Here is a 17977-nt window from a genome sequence, read left to right as displayed (position 1 = left end):
GAAGGTTCCCGTTCTTTTTCATTCGATTAAAGTATCCCGTCTGTGGCATATCGACATTGTCTTCTTTTTATATTATTATCCTTTAGGTAAATAATAAATTTGTTATGTTTGACATGTTATGTAATGAAATAGAAAACATAAATGTATTTATTATATCTGCGGTATAGGATTATAAGAGTACTATTTGGTATAGATTTGGTTACTCGTGCGTAAATAAGTAGTTTTCCTCGTGCTTCTATAGTATTGAATTTGTCATTCGACGCTCAGACGGGATAGTATAAACTTCTTTCAAATTATTTATGTTTGGCATGTAATGTAATGAAATAGAAAACATAAAATATGTTATTGAAATTGATTAATTTCTCTTTCAAGGTAGATAACATGTGGGGGATTGTGTTATTATTTTGGTTGCATTTTTATTATTCTTCCAACGATTGATGTTTACATTATTTGTGTTTTGTGTTTCACGGAAACACCAGATATTGCGCTTATTACTCCAGTGTTCAGACAACTAGTTCTTTTATATATAAATGTGTGTTATTTGCAGTGGTATGCGTTGTCTTCATAACAATTGCACAAAAGCGTAATGTGAACACGTATTCATGATTACAATAGAACCATTTTTTTATTTTCAGGTTAGTTTTATCGTGTCTTATTTGTTAATAAACGAACTTTTTGCAAATATATTTCTTAACGTAGTGGTGGCATAAAACGTTTAACTTTGACCGTTAAATTTTGTGTGTTTGCCTGTTTTTCTTTAGTGTATTTTCTATAACGGCTGAAGCCAACATTTCTGTTGTGGATGTAGTGGAAGTTATGATGGACCATTTTCATGTTACCCCAAAGAAGTCCGACGGGCCGGAGTTGGAGGAAGTGATCGCGACACAACCCCGACAACTGCCTACTCGTACATTGAAACAAGAAGTGCTACCGCCATCAACCCGAACGCCACCCCCGGAATTTCCACCTCTTTCACAACGCATGTCAACGCCTATGCCGTGTCAGTCGTTCATCTTTCTTCAACTGTATCCGGCAGCTTACACACCACTTCCGATAATTCCAAATTGTTCTCGAGATTGCCTCTTTCAAAAGGTGAGGTTCAGTATGTTGTTTGGCGTTCTGAAGTACTATTTAACATACAACCCGATATCGGCGCTGGGTGCGTTTAGTCCCACGAGGGTGAAAATGAAAAAACGAAAAATGTGAAAATTGAAAATGAAAATTTAGAATGAAAATTTAGAATGAAAATTGAAAATGAAAATTGAAAATCATCAGAGAAAAAAATGAGCGTCTTGGTATCAGATACAAAAACAAAGTAATTTATTTCAAGTTTTTATTTTTTATTTTGTGAAACAAGATAATTGTCAAATCGAAAACTTTCTTCAACCACGTCAGGGTTAGCCGGCCAAGATTGCAAGATTGTCATATCGGTGGAAGAAGCATGACAAACAATAGTTTCTCATTCGCACTTTTGGTGGCGTTTCATCAGCCTTACAATCAATACATTACCACACATACTTAAAACAGTTTTGGCAGTAGCCAGCTGGAGGGAAAATGTTCAAAATCTCATGTCGTTGACAAGGTTCTAACGTAAAGACTCCAGCACAACACAATTGGCATTCCCAACAGAATCTTTTGAAATAATCATTGTACTGTAGTCCATCAAACCCAACGATGTCAGTATATCGTTTTGCCATAGTTAGTGAAAAGTACAGTCACTGCTGTGTGTTTAAATAGTTTGAAATGCTCTTAAAAGCGTATACATTATTTCTCGAACTTGCATTCGTCAACTTTGCTAACCAATGTTAGAAATTTGAGCTAACTAGCGTATTGCGGCTGTCTACAGCATAACTGTGTGAATCAGAACTGGTAGTGTTTGAGTGATTAACACAGTTCACCTTTCCATGTAAATGAAATAAACAGAAAGCAAAAATACAAATAATTGTTTACATTTTATTCATAAATTTGATATTTTCCAATAACAGCAGTTCTGCAAAAATAGCATTTACTAGTTTTGATTGAACATTCATGACAAGTCAAATGGCCACAAGGCGTAAACACAATACACTTTTTGTCCGTAACACAAATTTGACAAATGTTTTTTTTTCATCGTTTTGTAGTTGCAACTCTTGTAGCGTTTCTTCTTTCATGCTGAGGTGATGCCAAATTACGAAATATCTTGGATACTAATCGCATGTCAGCCAAAATGCAAAATATATTAGTACGGGTGGGGTTCGAACCCACGCGGACATCGTCCATTGGAACTTAAGTCCAACGCCTTAACCACTCGGCCACCGTACTTGGTGCAAATGAGCCGGGAAGTGAAGATTATAAGAGCTTGAAATTATAATGCAAAGGTCATACGATCTGCCAAATTGCTCATGTAATCCTTACAAAACTTTGCAGTTACGCTTAGTCGAATGGACAATAGTTTAAACCCGGAATTACAAATATTCTGGTTTTCCCAACCTAATCCTCCGGTACAAACAAAATTAAACCGTTGTAATATACACACGTTACTTCGGAAACAATAGAGTCATTGGACTGTTACATGAATTTCAATAGCTCGAAATTCACCTTTTATTTGTACCGGCATGGGAAAACCCAGTTATGTTAATTCCGGGCCATATATATTGCCTTAAATGCAAAAGTATTAGTACGGGTGGGGTTCGAACCCACGCGGACATCGTCCATTGGAACTTGAGTCCAACGCCTTAACCACTCGACCACCGTACTTGGTGCAAATGAGCTGAGAAGTGAAGATTATAAGAGCTTGAAATTATAATACAAAGGAAACATGAGTTTTTTCTTATGTTTGAAGATTTTGAAAAATATATGAAATTTAAAAATTGCTTTCACGTGAAAGTGAAGTGAGCATAATGATTGCAGTTTGAAGCATTTCAAAAGACGGAAGTCTTCATGATGCTTAAATTTTGTTTCACTCAATCGTTGCATAACTATTGAAAATTTCTCATATACGACTAATGCTTCTAATTTCAGTTTTATTCAAAATGTAAGCAGATAACAAAGTACAAACATGCATAACATACATAACATTGCAAACATATCAATATACATAATTATAAACAATTGTTTTCATGAAATCAAACACAAGCAAATGTTTACAATTGTTATAATGTCAAACATTCAATGTGAAAAGTATTTTGTTATGCAATGTGGTCACTCCCTGTTTTTCATCCAGACTTGTGACTGGCATTGGTCAGGTTACCCACGGCATCAGCGAGATCGGAAAATGGTAACTCTGAGCCAGAAACCTATTTTCCTAGTGTCATACACTACGCAAAATTAGCACCCATTAGAGGCCTTCCAGGCGACCTTCTACAATTTGTTACACCTATAATGTAGAGTGCTGGACTACTCGGGTGTAACAAACGGGGTATTGCTGACTCGTTGTAGGTACAACGCCGAACAAGTGATATCTGATACAAGAAGGCCTGTACTGGGGCAAGAATCGAGTGCCTCAGCCGCATTGTCCGATCAAAGAAGGGATTTCTGCGATCAACTTCAAGTACCTCAACCACAAGCTAGGCTTGAAAACTCGTAGACTTATTTCTCTTTTGAGCTAAGAGAAGGCTACAGAGTTCACTTTAAAACATACCTCTTAAGCACAAAGAGGCAAGTTTGCTTGCTTTACTTGCAGGTAGGAAATGCTGACTATGATCTGAGAAAGCATTTCCTTTTATGTATCGCACCTTATGAGCAAAGAAGCGATTGTTTTAGTAAGAGCGAGATCGGAAAACGGTAACTCTGAGCCAGAAACCTATTTTCCTAGTGTCATACACTACGCAAAATCAGCACCCATTAGAGGCCTTCCAGGCGACCTTCTACAATTTGTTACACCTATAATGTAGAGTGCTGGACTACTCGGGTGAAACAAACGGGGTATTGCTGACTCGTTGTAGGTACAACGCCGAACTAGTGATATCTGATACAAGAAGGCCTGTACTGGGGCAAGAATCGAGTGCCTCAGCCGCATTGTCCGATCACAGAAGGGATTTCTGCGATCAACTTCAAGTACCTCAACCATAAGTTAGGCTTGAAAACTCGTAGACTTATTTCTCTTTTGAGCTAAGAGAAGGCTACAGAGTTCACTTTCAAACACACCTCTTAAGCACATAGAGGCATATTTGCTCGCTTTACTTGCAGGCAGGAAATGCTAACTATAATCTCAGAAAGCATTTCCTTTTATGAGCGCACCTTATGAGCAAAGAAGCGATTGAATTTTGAATTTTGAAAAAAAACTGAGGCAGCGCTAAAGGCAACTACTCGACAGGGCACACTTAGGACTAGCGCCCCATTCGCTTCGTCCACTCTCTATGCATGCACTAGCGTACAGAAAAGGGGTACTCGTGAGCATAGAGGTTGCCACTCCCTATTTTGCATTGCCTGTAGCGCGACATGATGACCATGAGCGGTTCCTAGTATTGGTACTGTACATCACCTTACACCAATACTAAGCTGGTCTAACGACACCTCCATACTCATGGTAGCCTCTCAAATTTTACTTTTGCCAACATGTTTTGCGAAGTTGACAAAATCATCGCATTGCATCCAAGACCGTAGCATATTGAGCAATGAGAAACAAATCTCGTCGAAGCTATACTTCTATGCTCATGCTACCAGACGCAAATAACAAATCACTTGCCAAAATCGCTTTTGAATTGTATATGATCTAATGGTTATCACAGAGAATGATCGTATTCGTCAGGCAATGTCAAAGTGATCGACAACATGAGCTGGCCAGACTCAAGAGCGAAAAACTATGAGGTATCGCGACATACGGTTCTCATGTTCAAACCAGAAGGTCAAAAAAAACTCTCAGATATTTTCTCTGTATCTCTGATGCACCAAGTTCATAGTGCGAGGAGAAATCTGAGAAGTTCAAACCCACTTTGGGCTCCCAGCAGACTAATAGCACTTCTGAGCTAAGAGCTTGCTACTGGAATGACGAATATTGAAAAATGTGGAGCTTATATACCCGATGGCCAAAATTAATGCGCATCGCATTATAATTGTGCATAAATTGTTAGGACTATTTTTTTAACCGCTTTTATTTATACGCTCATATGAAGTAGTCTCATAATTATCACTTGCATTATTATTGTACAAATGGCTCGAGATTTTGAAATATGTGAATGAAGTAGTTTTTCTATGAAGATTATGTGAAATCAGTTTCAGCAAAATCATTTTTTTCAAGTTTCATGGACTTGGTGGAATTTGAACATTTTGAAGATATTATTTTTTTTCATGAAATCTTGTGTGAACGCCAGTTTCAGTAAGATATCATTTTTTTCAAGTTTCATGGACTTGATGCTGCATTTTTTTTGTGCATATAGCTTATGATTGTGAGATCTGTAATTTTTTGAGAGATTTGCATGAGCCTATAATTTTTTGAATAAATGAAGCCTATAATTTTTTTTTTGAAATCTTGTGTGAACGCCAGTCTCAGAAAGATATCAATTTTTCATGTTTCATGGACTTAGCTGCATTTTTTTGTGCATATGGCTTATGATTGTGAAATTTGTATTTTTTTGAGAGATTTGCATGAGCCTATAATTTTTTGAGAGATTTGCATGAGCCTATAATTTTTTGAATAAATGAAGCCTATAAAAAAAATTGAAATCTTGTGTGAACGCCAGTCTCAGAAAGATATCAATTTTTCATGTTTCATCGACTTAGCTGCATTTTTTTGTGCATATGGCTTATGATTGTGAGATTTGTAATTTTTTGAGAGATGTGCATGAGCCTATATTTTTTCAACATTATGAAGATTTTATTTTTTTCTCATGAAAACTGGTGTGAACGCTAGTTTCAGAGCACAAATGTTGAAGGTTTTGAAATCTGAGTGTTTGAGTGAGTTTTATGAAGCCTATAATTTTTGAAGAATGAAGCCTATAGTTCGTTTTTTTGAAATCTTGAGATCCTACGTTAATTTCTAGATTTTCAAAATATTCGAATGTTCAGATCATAAAATTGTCATTCAGAGTTTTTTTTTGTACATATGGCTTATGATTGTGATATCTCAATTGTTTGAAAAAAAAAATGAATATGAAAATTTCATGTCGGCGCTAGTTTTTTGAAGCAAGAACATTTTCTGCGTGCTACATGGACGTGGGTCTACATTATTGAAATTTGTTATTTTTTTTGAGAGTTGCATGAGCCTATAATGTTTTTATGAAATCTTGAGATACCTCGTTAATTTCTAGATTTTGAACATTATGAAGATTTGATTTTTTTTTCATGAAATATTGTGTGAAATAAAGCCTATAGTTCCTTTTTGAAATCTTGAGATCCTCGTCAACTTCTAGATTTTCACAATTTTTCACAATTTTCGATGCATATTTTTTGTTGAGAGCATGAAATTACAATTCAGAGTTGCATTATTTTTGTACATATGGCTTATGATCGTCAGATTTAATATGTTTGAAAATAAAAAAGAAGCTTTTTCATACAATCTCATGTTTGATTTTTTAAATTTCAACACAGCAGAATTTGTGAATTTGCTGTTCATGTTTTTGCATTATTTTTGTACATCTGAGTATTTTTTTTTTGAAAAATGAAAAATGCTGCTGACAAAATGTTGAAATGTTGAATGTTTGTGTGATATGTATTGCGAGCCATTTTTTGAAGTATAACGCCAGTGGCTGTTATCTTCAAACATTAAAAGGGAAACCTAATTTTTATCGTTACCCTATTATGGCCCGATTGTTCAGAAAGTCGCTAAATAGTTAACGACGAAAATCGTTGTTAAATTTAGCGATAAACAGATAGCGATCGTTAGGATATTCGCTAATTTGTTTTTGATTGTTCAGAAGTTTTTAGCAATAGCGATCGTCAACATTTTCGTTAAACTAACAACAAATTTAAATCACCTCTTACCCTGATATCAAAAATTTAGCGACGGTTAACGACGACAAACAAAATGGCCGCAATAATTGGTGCTCAGAATGTAAACATCAGGAAAAAACGTGTTTATCGGCCAAATTTTGTATATAAAACTCTCACAGACAAGGAACTGCGTGCAAAGTACAGATTTGGTAAGGAAGGGTTGCAATTTATAACTGACCAGCTTGAAGAAAGGCTCCGTAGACCTACCGGTAAAGGTTGTGCCATGGATCCCGCAGAGCAGGTAAATATTTATACCATTTTTTTTTCATTTTGGGTACAAATTTCAATTAATCAGAGGAATTATAATTGGACTTATGTGTATATATATATACCTTTCAATCATTAATATTAACATGGACCTTTAATCAGTTAATAGACCCGTGATATTAATTGTTAATTTTATACTTATGCCAGAATGACAAAGCAAAATTTACCTTCCACTGTTGAAATTGAATAGTAGGTTTGTGTCATCTACAGGTAGATACAAGTTATCTACGATAAGATTCAAACAATGATTAATTAATGCATTGAATCAAATCGTAAAGTACCTTATGTGTCTTGCAATTTGAGTGTAATCCACAAATGTATACACGGTTTTCCTGGTGTTTTTATTTCTGTATCCAATTTTATGATAGCATTGATTAATTTTTTTTATTGCTAAACCGGTTTCGTAGTGTTTAAGAGAGGCCCGTCTTCAAATATTCTCAATACAAAAATCGGTGGAAAACAGAATCTCAAGAAATGAACAAAAAGTAAAGCTAAGGAGCGTTATAATTATTTAAATAATAGTACAGTTAGTAATATTGAGAACTGTATAATAAATTCGTAGAAAACATAAATGTATTATCAATGAAACAAAAACTTACGTGAAAACATACGTATGTTTTCTTACCCTCAGGTTTGCATTGCTCTACGTTATTATGCCACTGGGGCATTTTTCGATGTGGTAGGGGACACCATGGGGCGCGACAAGGCGACAGTTTGTCGCGTGGTAAAACATGTAACAGAAGGTCTTGTAGAGATGAAAGATCGCTTTATACGTTGGCCGACTAGAATGGACACCCGTCGCAACATTATGGCAGGGTTTGCGGATGTAGCTGGGATTCCAAATGTGATTGGTGCGAAATCATCCATATGTATTAAAAAATATAAAAATTATGAGTGTAACCAACATCACATTATCACTGATACGTTCATATGTTGCATTAATTTTGGTTCAATTCATTCATTTTTTTTTTTAAAGCTGTTGTTAAATTTATCATTAATCTTAAAAACAAATATTTGTAGATGGATTAAAGAATTTCCATTCCGTTTCATAGTGATCAATTTATATTAATTATGCTCATTTGTAATAAAATGTGTTTCGACAACAGGTGCCATTGATGGATCACATGTTGAAATTACGAAGCCAGGCCCAACAGAAGAAAGGCCGTTCATTAACAGGAAGGGAAGGGCATCCATAAATGTAATGGCAGTTTGTGATAATAAAGGTACATAATATTGCAATACATTATTCAGGTGAATCCTGTTTTAATTGTTCACGTATGTGTTTATCATAAACTATCGTGTGTATTGCATATTAACTGAGTATTCCGCCCGATTTTGAAAAGTAAAAGTCTGAATCTGAATTTTCGCCTATTGGAAAGGATTAATATCATTTAGTGATTTGGTCAAAAGGACACTGACCTCAAAATCATGTTTTGTGTATTAACATCAGTATTTGAATTTATATTTGAAGATGTAGGATGAGCTGGGTCTTATGTTTATCAAGGTGAAATCCTTTTTTAAAAGATAACAATTAACTTGGTCATTTGACCTTATGATCCCATAATCAATCGTCTGTTGATAAAGTTCAGTGAATTAACCTTATTTTCAGGAAGATTTACTTTCATAAATGCAGAATGACCGGGCTCTGCGCATGACAGTTTTGTTTTTCGAGCGTCTTCGCTACAGGACTTTCTGGAGGAAAATATTCATACACTTGAAGATGGTGTTCTACTTGCTGACAGCGGGCAGGTCCACATTAAAACTTTTGGGCAACACACAATATACACAAACATTTGAAAGATAAAAAAAAAATTAATCTAATTATTATTACAACAGTATATCACACTGTTATAATGTATATTTCAAACCTTTGAATTCAATATGTTTATCATATGAGATCAATTAAAACATTATTAATACTCAGAATGAATAGTGTCATCTTTTTAACACAGTATTATTTTCAGAACTGATGATCTCCCCCTGTTTCTTATCTGCTATGGTCCAATCTGAAACAACAAATTATAACATTATTAACAGCCACAAGATTAAAGTATTTCTCTCTCTTGTCTGTTTAAGATATGCTTGTTCGCGTTACATGTTGACGCCGTACAGAGTCTCTGATACACCGGTGAAAACCAGATTCAACACAGCCCACTGCCGTTCGAGGGTTGTTATAGAAAGAACATTTGGTAGATGGAAGAGAAGATTCTCCGTCATGTGCAAGAAGGTCTGTTTGATAGATTAATTTAGGTTATGTAATAATGCTATATATCTTAAAAAAATGATATAAAAAAGGATATATATATAAGCTCGAAGCTTTGCCTATATATGTTAAGTTATTCAATTTGTTTTATATACTATACTCTAGGTAAGGAAGACACCCGCTCAAGCATGTAGAGAGATTGTCGCTTGCGCAGTATTGCATAACATTGCCATGTTGTTTGGTGAACCTGACGTTGATGACGGCGATGTGGATGAACTTCCACTTATACCCTATGTTGGTGGTGAAAATGGATTTGCCATCCGTGACCATATTGCGCAGGCCTATTTTGGATAGGAACATTTCCTATTGGAAGGAAGCATGCAGCTGGTGCTATGTTGTTGTTTTGATGTAACAAAGTAAAGTTTATGTTACGTGTTCTATGCATTTCTGTTAACTGATCCACTTACCCTATTCGTCACAAACTAATGGAATTATGTCCATGTCATCCTTCCCCTTCAACTCTATCTGCAAAGCTTTAAACAGCTTCCTTTTCTCCCTAGACGTTGCGATCTTTTCCCTCAAAAGCTCCATCTCCAGCTCAACTTTTTTATTTTGTCCTTCGAACCATTCCAGTTGAGCTGTCTGCACCTTTTCCTGCAGAGATGTTCTGCAAGGATAACATGTTAATGAAAAAAAAAACATTAATTAAAATTTAAAATTATTGTATCTAATAACTAAATAAAACAACATTTGCAGCGTTGCCCATCTATTGCTTATTCAGCTTGTATTTGAAACCAAGTTTATTGAAGGTAGTATCATCTTCATATCTAGACGAAAACATTCAATGCGATAAATACAATGTTATTATGTCTATTCACGTCTTGTTGCATAAATATACAGCTACATATTTCATTCCAGAGTTCAAATAAGTTAGTATTCCATTTTAAAGTTAACAATTCCTTATATGTATAAAATTGCTTACTTCATTTTTTTCACTTGCTGATTACTCGAGGATTGCATTCTACTTTGGAATTCCTTGCCGGTGGACTGGCTTCCTCTGTCTAATTCTATCGTCTGATATGAGAAAGCAAATTAAGATATAGAATTAATACACATTGGATAGAATTATTGTTTTGTTTTACAAGTCATGATTTTGGCTTCGTATGTGTGTACCTTACCTTCAATGTAATAAAATATATATCTTGCAGCTGAGTTTGACCTAAATAACCCTAAATAACACCCATTTAATTATATATTTTATTTCAGAATTTGTTTCCTCCTTCAGCCTCTAAATCCATTAACATTTTTAATACAGCCTAGAAAATAATTTTAAATTTCTTACGTCCAAATCGAACACTGCACGTCTCTCTGCTTCTGACTGTAAATGTATAAAGCATACATCGAAGTGTACTATTTAAGAATAGGGTGTGATTACATGTTCACTCTTTAATGATCAATTGTTGATATATAATTCAATTTTAATTGCTAAAAATTAAGGTATTTAATTCATAAATGTATACATTATATCAACATGATAATTTACAATTGAATAAAATAAACATACATCTGATTCTGGTATGACTTGAATAACCACATCACCATTTGGCAGCTCATCGACCTTTAATTCTGAAAATATATGTTATGTTTATTTTATAAAGTTACATCGATGATAGATGAAACAAAGTTAAATTGAAAGGATAAAATAAAATCCATTGCATCTAATGTGCTGTATCGAAGCAGTTCAATACTAATAACCGTCTCAAAATTTGGATTTTATTTATACAATGGGTTATGGTGACCCCATGTCAGGGCCTCAAATATCAAGGGAAGGCACTGTCATGAAATATAGAATTGCTTGATAATAATTTTAAATAAATAAATTAATAGATCTAAACAAAATGATATAAATGCTTGCAAAAGATACATTTAACATGTATCACATTTATTTGTTTACAACTGTTTGTGATTTAATGATTATTTCATCGTGTTAAAAGTTTGTGACATTCGAATTTTAATAACATAAACCGGTTAAACCATTCTACAATCAAGTGGCACATGAATCATGACAGAAGTTGGCAAGCGCTGGAAGAAAAAAATCGCTTTACTGGATAATATTTGATGCTGCGACACGTAGCATGTATCTGCAAAGGTATGAACTTATGTCATGGCCAATTGACTATGGTAAATTATCATGACATCTTATCATTATTCAAGGATTTGTCATATTCACACTCCACATGGAACAAAATGGAGGTAGGAATTCCATTTTCTATTTTTAGAACATGTCGAGTTCATTTATGTATCTTTTTAGCAGACGGAAATATTTTAATAAGCATTTGATAGTGTAGAAATATATCTGTAAATAAACATGATACTTAATGAATTAAGTAGTACTTGATGATTAAATCTATAAATAAACAATGAATTAAGAAGTCTTATACCCTTCTCTGCTGCAATTGTGGTTTCTAGCCCACCAGGAATCCCACTGAAGCCTGGGTCTGCCTTATTGATGTTAATAAGGCGGAGCACCTCCTCGGGCGGTTTTTCAGATGGTGGTCCACCCCCTGTTCCCTTCAAATGCTTTCTTTGTTGCATTTCTGTTGACTTTGCAACCCGGTTCAAGTTGTGAAATTTGTTTCTCACATCTTTTCCTGTTCTTATCCCAACTCCAGCAAGTGAAACAGCACTTCCAATACAATCCCACATCTTTTGTTTCGCATCTTGTGATACCTTTGAGTTATTTTATTTGTCCTTTACTTTTTCATATTCAGTTATGAGAATTTCCCTCTCATATGCACTAAAGTTGCAACCTCTTTTCTTATTTTTTTCTGACAATGACAAAGTGTTGTCTGCTTGGGCAGCCATTATGTTTTTTTCAATGCATTGTGGGTAATACTTTATGCATTTAAATGCATTGTGGAAAAAGCAAATGCATTATGGGTCAACCCCATTATACATTTGTCGCTTAAAATTTAGCGATATCGCTAAACTTCCTAGCGATATCGTTAAATAGTTTAACGATTATTAGTTAGCGATAGCGATAACAATAGTCTGAACAATCGGAATTTTAACAATTTGTTAGCAAGCGATACATAAAAAATGTAGCGATTGTTAATTTGACGATTCGCTAACTTTTAGCGACTTTCTGAACAATCGGGCCTATGTGGTCCTAACCTAGTTGTATTTGTTCACAAATTTTAAAATAAAGGCAACGCCAAAGGCAGTTACTCGACAAGGCACAATTAGGAAGAAGCATCCGATTGCCTATGTTTCCCCTCTCATTGTAAAGACTGTGTGGACTGTCGGACCACGGCAATACAAAGAAGTTGCCACTCCCTATCTTTCATTGCCTGTAGCGTGAAATGGTGAACATGAGTGGTTCCTAGTATTGGCACTGTACACCACCTTACACCAATACTAAGCTGGTCTAACGACACCTCCATACTCATGCTAGCCTTTAAATTACTTTTGCCAAATCATTTTGCTGAACGAAAACATTGCCACATATCAATGTTCGGTCGTTCAAGAGGAATGTTTGTGATGAATGAAGTTTTGTACTTCGAAACCAAACTAAGAATGCAATGAACCTAGTACATTTCACTGGTATTTCACAACGAATCTACATTCTAACACTTTTGACTAACATTTTTTTTAAAAAGTGCTTGATCTTGCAATATTGATTTCAATTTTCATTCAAGCTAAACTTTATAGACATTGACAAAACAACAGGCTTGCATCTTAAACCGCCGCATAAAGGACAGTGAGAAACGAATCTCGTAGACCCATGCTGGCACGAACAAACAAATCATTTTGTCAACAGCATTTCGCAAAAAAATGAAAAAAATTAAAATGCAGTGCAAATTTTGCTCTTGTGCACACTATCAAAATGTTTACCATTTTACCAAGTTATGCTCCAACCAATATCGTAATCAATATGACAAGACCAAAGCTTAATAAATTTATGAATTACAAGCAGCATTACTGCTAAAATTTTGTTCAATCACAAATGTTCCTCGGTTTCAGCCGTGACCAAGTCTGGCTGTTTCTCATAAAAAAAATATTGTGAAAAACCGTTTGACTGTGGTTTCAGTTAAAAAAATCGACAGACCAAAATGTAACCAATTTTATGAAAAAAATGGTTTATCTTTCGTGAACAATACTTTGGATGGTCAAAAAACAAACAACAGTACTCACAATAGCAAACAAGACCCGCGTTACTGGGGTAAGCAAGACAGCACAAACATAAAAGCAAAGCAGATAAATCAGTATTTCTCCATTTGATTTTTATTTTTTGAAATTATTTACTGTATGTTAAATTTTCAATGTTCATGTAAAACACGAAATACAAGTGTTGGAGAATAACTGATTAACAAAAAGCAACGGTACGAAGCACATATAATAAAAACAATATTTTAAAACGAACAAGTGTGGATAGGTAACTTTTTTCAAATAAGCAATGACATTTCAAATAGATCGACGAATTCTGTCTGCTGTCTTCTGTCGGATCCCCTGTGTATGGCATCTCATCTGAAAAAATGAAATGAAACAGTGTAAAATACGAAACATTCTTACATACAATAGCAAATTAATGTTTACTCTGGTAAATTTTGGTTTCATTAATAACATTCGATTTTTACAAAAATGATAAATGCTTAATTTCAAAACATATTAACCATTCTCTCAGTTTTGATTTACAAATGACAGAGCAGTTCACTAAAACAGTGCTTAATATCATGATTTATTTGACAACATTTCAAAATTTTCAAATTTTTTGACTTTGGATTTTCACCATAGCGCATTCGCGTTTTAGCTATATACCTACCAAAGCGCATTTGCGTTTAAGCGATGTAGTTTTTTCACACTGAGTACCCCCCTTATGAAACTTTTTTTTACATTGATTTTAGAACGATTTAGTTGAATCTCAAAATTAAGCACACAAAGTGACGATGTACAAATATTTTGGGGTGCAAGATTTTGGCTCGCTCGCCCGACCAAACTAAAAGACTTATATATATACTTTAAGTCTTTAAGTTTGGCTGGGCGAGGTAACCAAAAAGCTCGTCACCCTAAATTATTTGTACATCGTCACCTGGTTTGCTTAAATTTGTGAGTCGATTTGTCATAAAAAAGAGTAACATGTATGATAAATGCTTAGCATCTTCAAATAATTTGACATTCATCTTTTGGTTTGACAAATAATAAGAGTAAGGACTTCAGAAATCATCAGCGAGGAGGACTGGTAATCTGAAGCAAACAGGCAGCCCTTCACTCTTGGTGGGACATTCTGCAAAACGAGAAAATCTACAAACTGGGAAAACAGATGCCCTGTTTGTTTCTCAAAAAACTTTGGACATAAAGTGAACAGATGTTTGTTCAGAGAAGCCGCAACTCAGTGATTTAATATTCTACATTATTGTTGTATGTACCATATAATACTGGATGAACAAGTTCAAAAACTTTTTATCATATACTACTAGATGAACAAGTTAAAAAATTAATAAGCACTTTGTATTTTACCTTGTATTGTTGTACTTCAATGTCCCGAAACCATTTAAACGAACAACTTCCACTGAGGTCAGACCAGCCATACAGAGCTGAAAAAAACAAAACATTTCTGTTGAAAAATGAAAACATCAATGAGTAATATAAGAACAATACTTGTTCAATTTGTTTGCCACCAAAAACATGAATCTTAAATGATCTTGTTTTCCCTGCCAGATGAGATACAATAAAACTTAACAATATAAGCTTCACCTCACTAATTTTCATTTACTAAATATGAACACAGGCTAATTAACTTCTATTAAGTCTTTGACCACCAAAAAATATTTGCAGTGAGTTGTAAATGCTTAGTCTCAAAACATATTAACCATTCCTCAGTTTTGATTTACAAATGACAGAGCAGTTCACTAAAACAGTGCTTAAAATCATGATTTATTGGACAACATTTCAAAATTTTCAAATTTTTTGACTTTGGATTTTCACCATAGCGCATTCGCGTTTTAGCTATATACCTACCAAAGCGCATTTGCGTTTAAGCGATGTAGTTTTTTCACACTGGGTAACCCCCTTATGAAACTTTTTTTTACATTGAATTTAGAACGATTTAGTTGAATCTCAAAATTAAGCACACAAAGAGACGATGTACAAATATTTTGGGGTGACGAGATTTTGGCTCGCTCGCCCGAACAAACTAAAAGACTTATAGATATACTTTAAGTCTTTTAGTTTGGCTGGGCGAGGTAACCAAAAAGCTCGTCACCCTAAATGATTTGTACATCGTCACCTGGTTTGCTTAAATTTGTGAGTCGATTTGTCATAAAAAGAGTAAAATGTATGATAAATGCTTAGCATCTTCAAATAATTTGACGTTCATCTTTTGGTTTGACAAATAATAAGAGTAAAATTATGATAAACTGCTTAGCATGTGTAAATAATTTGACATTCATCTTTTGGTTTGACAAATAATAGAGTGAAATGTATGACACATGCTAAATATCATGAATCGATTTGACACTTAGCATTTGGTTTGACAACTGAAAGAGTGAAATGTATGACAAATGTCATGAATCTCTTTGACACATAGCTGTAATTTTGCTATCATAATGTGAAATAAGTACAAAGAGCAAAATCAAATCATGTTGGTTCAGTGTTTCAGTATATTAAAGTACCAAGATGAGTTAACTTTACTGTTCATTGTAACTTTGAGATTTGTTTCTGATGAAATTTGGTGAAATTACTTACTTGTTATTGACAGAGCAGAACACACTGCATATTGGGTGAGCTTCAGGTAATATACCGTAATATAGGCAAGGTTACTCCTCACAAATCTGGAACAAAACATTTTATCAACAAAACTGCACATATTGCTTGTTAGTTTTTTACATTTTCCATTCCATTAAAAGCATGGCTAAGTGCACACTTCATCCACATCAACAATGTTGAAATAATCCTGAAAACAAAATACTTACTACATACAAACAGAAACAGAAAAACTGTTCACATGCAGAAGGTATTATGTTCCCAACATTTCTTATCATTTACAACAGGAACAAAATTATGCATTTATGGCATTGGTAGATATCAAACACAAACTGAAAATTTATTTAATAGCAGTTCAATGTAATAAATCAAACACAGTGTCTGTTATTAGATAAATTATCAGTTTATAAAAAAAATATTCCAAGCATATTTCCAAACAGACTAAGCACTGAGATTATGATATGACAGTTCAATTCATGGAATTAATTTTGAGTGGTTTTACTTACTAGTAAATGTACTTTCTTGGGTACTGCTTTCAACCATTTTGATCACCAGCTTTCTGACACATAAGACGACTGCATCTGAACTGCCGTCTCTGGTTTAAAAATAATAAGTTTCAACATATTTTTCAAACAAAGAAATAGAAGAAGATATTTATCAATCTTGCATGATTTGCCATTTCTTATTTCTGTCAGTTTGGTCCCTAAACAAAGTTAAAATCACTCAAAATATGACATAAACAAGACAAGAGATATGAATTAACACTGCTTACTTTGTTTTTCAATATATCTAGCCGAGAATTAAAGTTTCTAAAATCGGCAGCTCGGGCTTCGAGAATGTTCGAAGCATTCTAAAACGAGCTGGGACCAATTTCTTTTGACAGAAGTTTTTATGGAATTCAATAGATACATCGACAAAACTTGCTGGTAATATGATACATCATATATTTAGACACAATTTCGCATAAAACTTTTAAACATGCATGTCATATTTACCGTAGGAAAGCTGGAAATACGACCTTCACAATTTATTTTTCAAGATTGCCGACCAGCGCACAGCGAGAACTCTGCAATATGACGTCATACATATCACGTCATATCATTCCATGAATTGCATTATTTATTTATTTTTTAAACTTTTACGAAAATAAAGAAAATACACTCATTAAAAATAATTGAAATTATCTTAATTATGTATTATGTATCGTTTTATGAAATTAAACATTAGGAAAAAATAAAATGTTTGTTCATTTTGAGAAAAACGAAATCGAAAGTAGAAATATTTTCTGAAATTGGAAATGTTTAAAACCTCGTAAAGTCATTTATATCTCTTGTATATGCATAAACCCGGCTTGATTCAATCGCGAAAACATTATAGAAACTATAACTACCAAGGTCGTACCTTCAAACACAGAAAATATCCCAAATTTTACACACAAAGAGTATTGTTTACATGGGTTCAACCGTATCCAAGTGAACACGACAGGCAACACTTTCCCTTATAATAATCAGCTCAGTATAGCTTGTACCGAAAATCGTAATGTTAGTCTGTGATTGTTTTACTTTATTTCATGATTTATTTTGCTTAAGTATCGTACTTTGTAGCATTTTACGATACATTCTGTGTACCTTTGAGGAGTTATGCATAGCGATTTGCACATATATATGACTATATGACCATTACTCGTTTGATAACAATGAGCAAGCATAGTTGTTCTTAAAGCTTAAGTGATTCCAACTAGATTACTATAGATAAACACAATAAAACACGAACAGTTCATACATTTTATTTTGTTAATAATTATTGTCTGTTCATCACTCAATTTATTGTTAACAA

At 34.0% G+C, this 17977-nt stretch overlaps 2 protein-coding genes, 2 long non-coding RNA genes and 2 other non-coding genes across 7 annotated transcripts; 2 read left to right on the top strand and 4 right to left on the bottom strand.

Annotated features, from left to right (window-relative positions):
• Nucleotides 1-2219: 2219 nt before the first annotated feature.
• Nucleotides 2220-2301, bottom strand: Trnal-uaa (transfer RNA leucine (anticodon UAA)). The gene has a single exon. It is a non-coding gene; the product is annotated as a tRNA-Leu (tRNA).
• A 353-nt stretch (nt 2302-2654) lies between these two features.
• On the bottom strand, nt 2655-2736 carry Trnal-caa (transfer RNA leucine (anticodon CAA)). The gene has a single exon. It is a non-coding gene; the product is annotated as a tRNA-Leu (tRNA).
• Nucleotides 2737-6737: 4001 nt separating this feature from the next.
• On the top strand, nt 6738-8658 carry LOC128236187 (putative nuclease HARBI1). The gene is made up of 4 exons (XM_052951082.1): nt 6738-7150; nt 7808-8027; nt 8283-8399; nt 8648-8658. Exons 1-4 carry the CDS (start codon nt 6944-6946, stop codon nt 8656-8658), a joined length of 555 nt encoding a protein of 184 aa, XP_052807042.1. The 5' UTR covers nt 6738-6943.
• A 416-nt stretch (nt 8659-9074) lies between these two features.
• Nucleotides 9075-12103, bottom strand: LOC128231652 (uncharacterized). Its single transcript, XM_052944705.1, has 6 exons — nt 11821-12103; nt 10944-11005; nt 10722-10757; nt 10362-10453; nt 9847-10046; nt 9075-9182 (listed from the first exon to the last, which is right to left on the bottom strand). Exons 1-5 carry the CDS (start codon nt 12083-12085, stop codon nt 9848-9850), a joined length of 654 nt encoding a protein of 217 aa, XP_052800665.1. The 5' UTR covers nt 12086-12103; the 3' UTR covers nt 9075-9182; nt 9847.
• LOC128231661 (uncharacterized) lies at nt 9330-9816 on the top strand. The gene is made up of 2 exons (XR_008260412.1): nt 9330-9403; nt 9545-9816. It is a non-coding gene; the product is annotated as an uncharacterized LOC128231661 (long non-coding RNA).
• Nucleotides 12104-13811: 1708 nt separating the features above from the next.
• LOC128231647 (uncharacterized) lies at nt 13812-17721 on the bottom strand. Of its 2 annotated transcripts, XR_008260411.1 has the most exons (7): nt 17543-17721; nt 17137-17207; nt 16648-16736; nt 16124-16209; nt 14897-14973; nt 14592-14663; nt 13815-13906 (listed from the first exon to the last, which is right to left on the bottom strand). It is a non-coding gene; the product is annotated as an uncharacterized LOC128231647 (long non-coding RNA). The 2 variants fall into 2 exon arrangements; XR_008260410.1 differs by having other exon boundaries at nt 13812-14663.
• Between the last annotated feature and the right edge of the window lie 256 nt (nt 17722-17977).

This window comes from Mya arenaria, chromosome 1 (assembly GCF_026914265.1).
Source record: "Mya arenaria isolate MELC-2E11 chromosome 1, ASM2691426v1".
Lineage (NCBI taxonomy): Eukaryota > Metazoa > Mollusca > Bivalvia > Myida > Myidae > Mya > Mya arenaria.
Note: the sequence above shows the minus strand (reverse complement) of the source record. Positions and strands in the feature narration are given on the sequence as shown.

Coding starts and splice junctions, on each gene's coding strand:
- LOC128236187 (XM_052951082.1), top strand. CDS start 6,944: ATGGCCGCAATAATTGGTGCTCAGAATGTAAACATCAGGAAAAAACGT. Junction 7,151..7,807: donor CCATGGATCCCGCAGAGCAG/GTAAATATTTAT, acceptor TCTTACCCTCAG/GTTTGCATTGCTCTACGTTA. Junction 8,028..8,282: donor TGGGATTCCAAATGTGATTG/GTGCGAAATCAT, acceptor TTTCGACAACAG/GTGCCATTGATGGATCACAT.
- LOC128231652 (XM_052944705.1), bottom strand. CDS start 12,085: ATGTGGGATTGTATTGGAAGTGCTGTTTCACTTGCTGGAGTTGGGATA. Junction 10,758..10,943: donor AAGTCATACCAGAATCAGAT/GTATGTTTATTT, acceptor ATACATTTACAG/TCAGAAGCAGAGAGACGTGC. Junction 10,047..10,361: donor CAGCAAGTGAAAAAAATGAA/GTAAGCAATTTT, acceptor TTATCCTTGCAG/AACATCTCTGCAGGAAAAGG.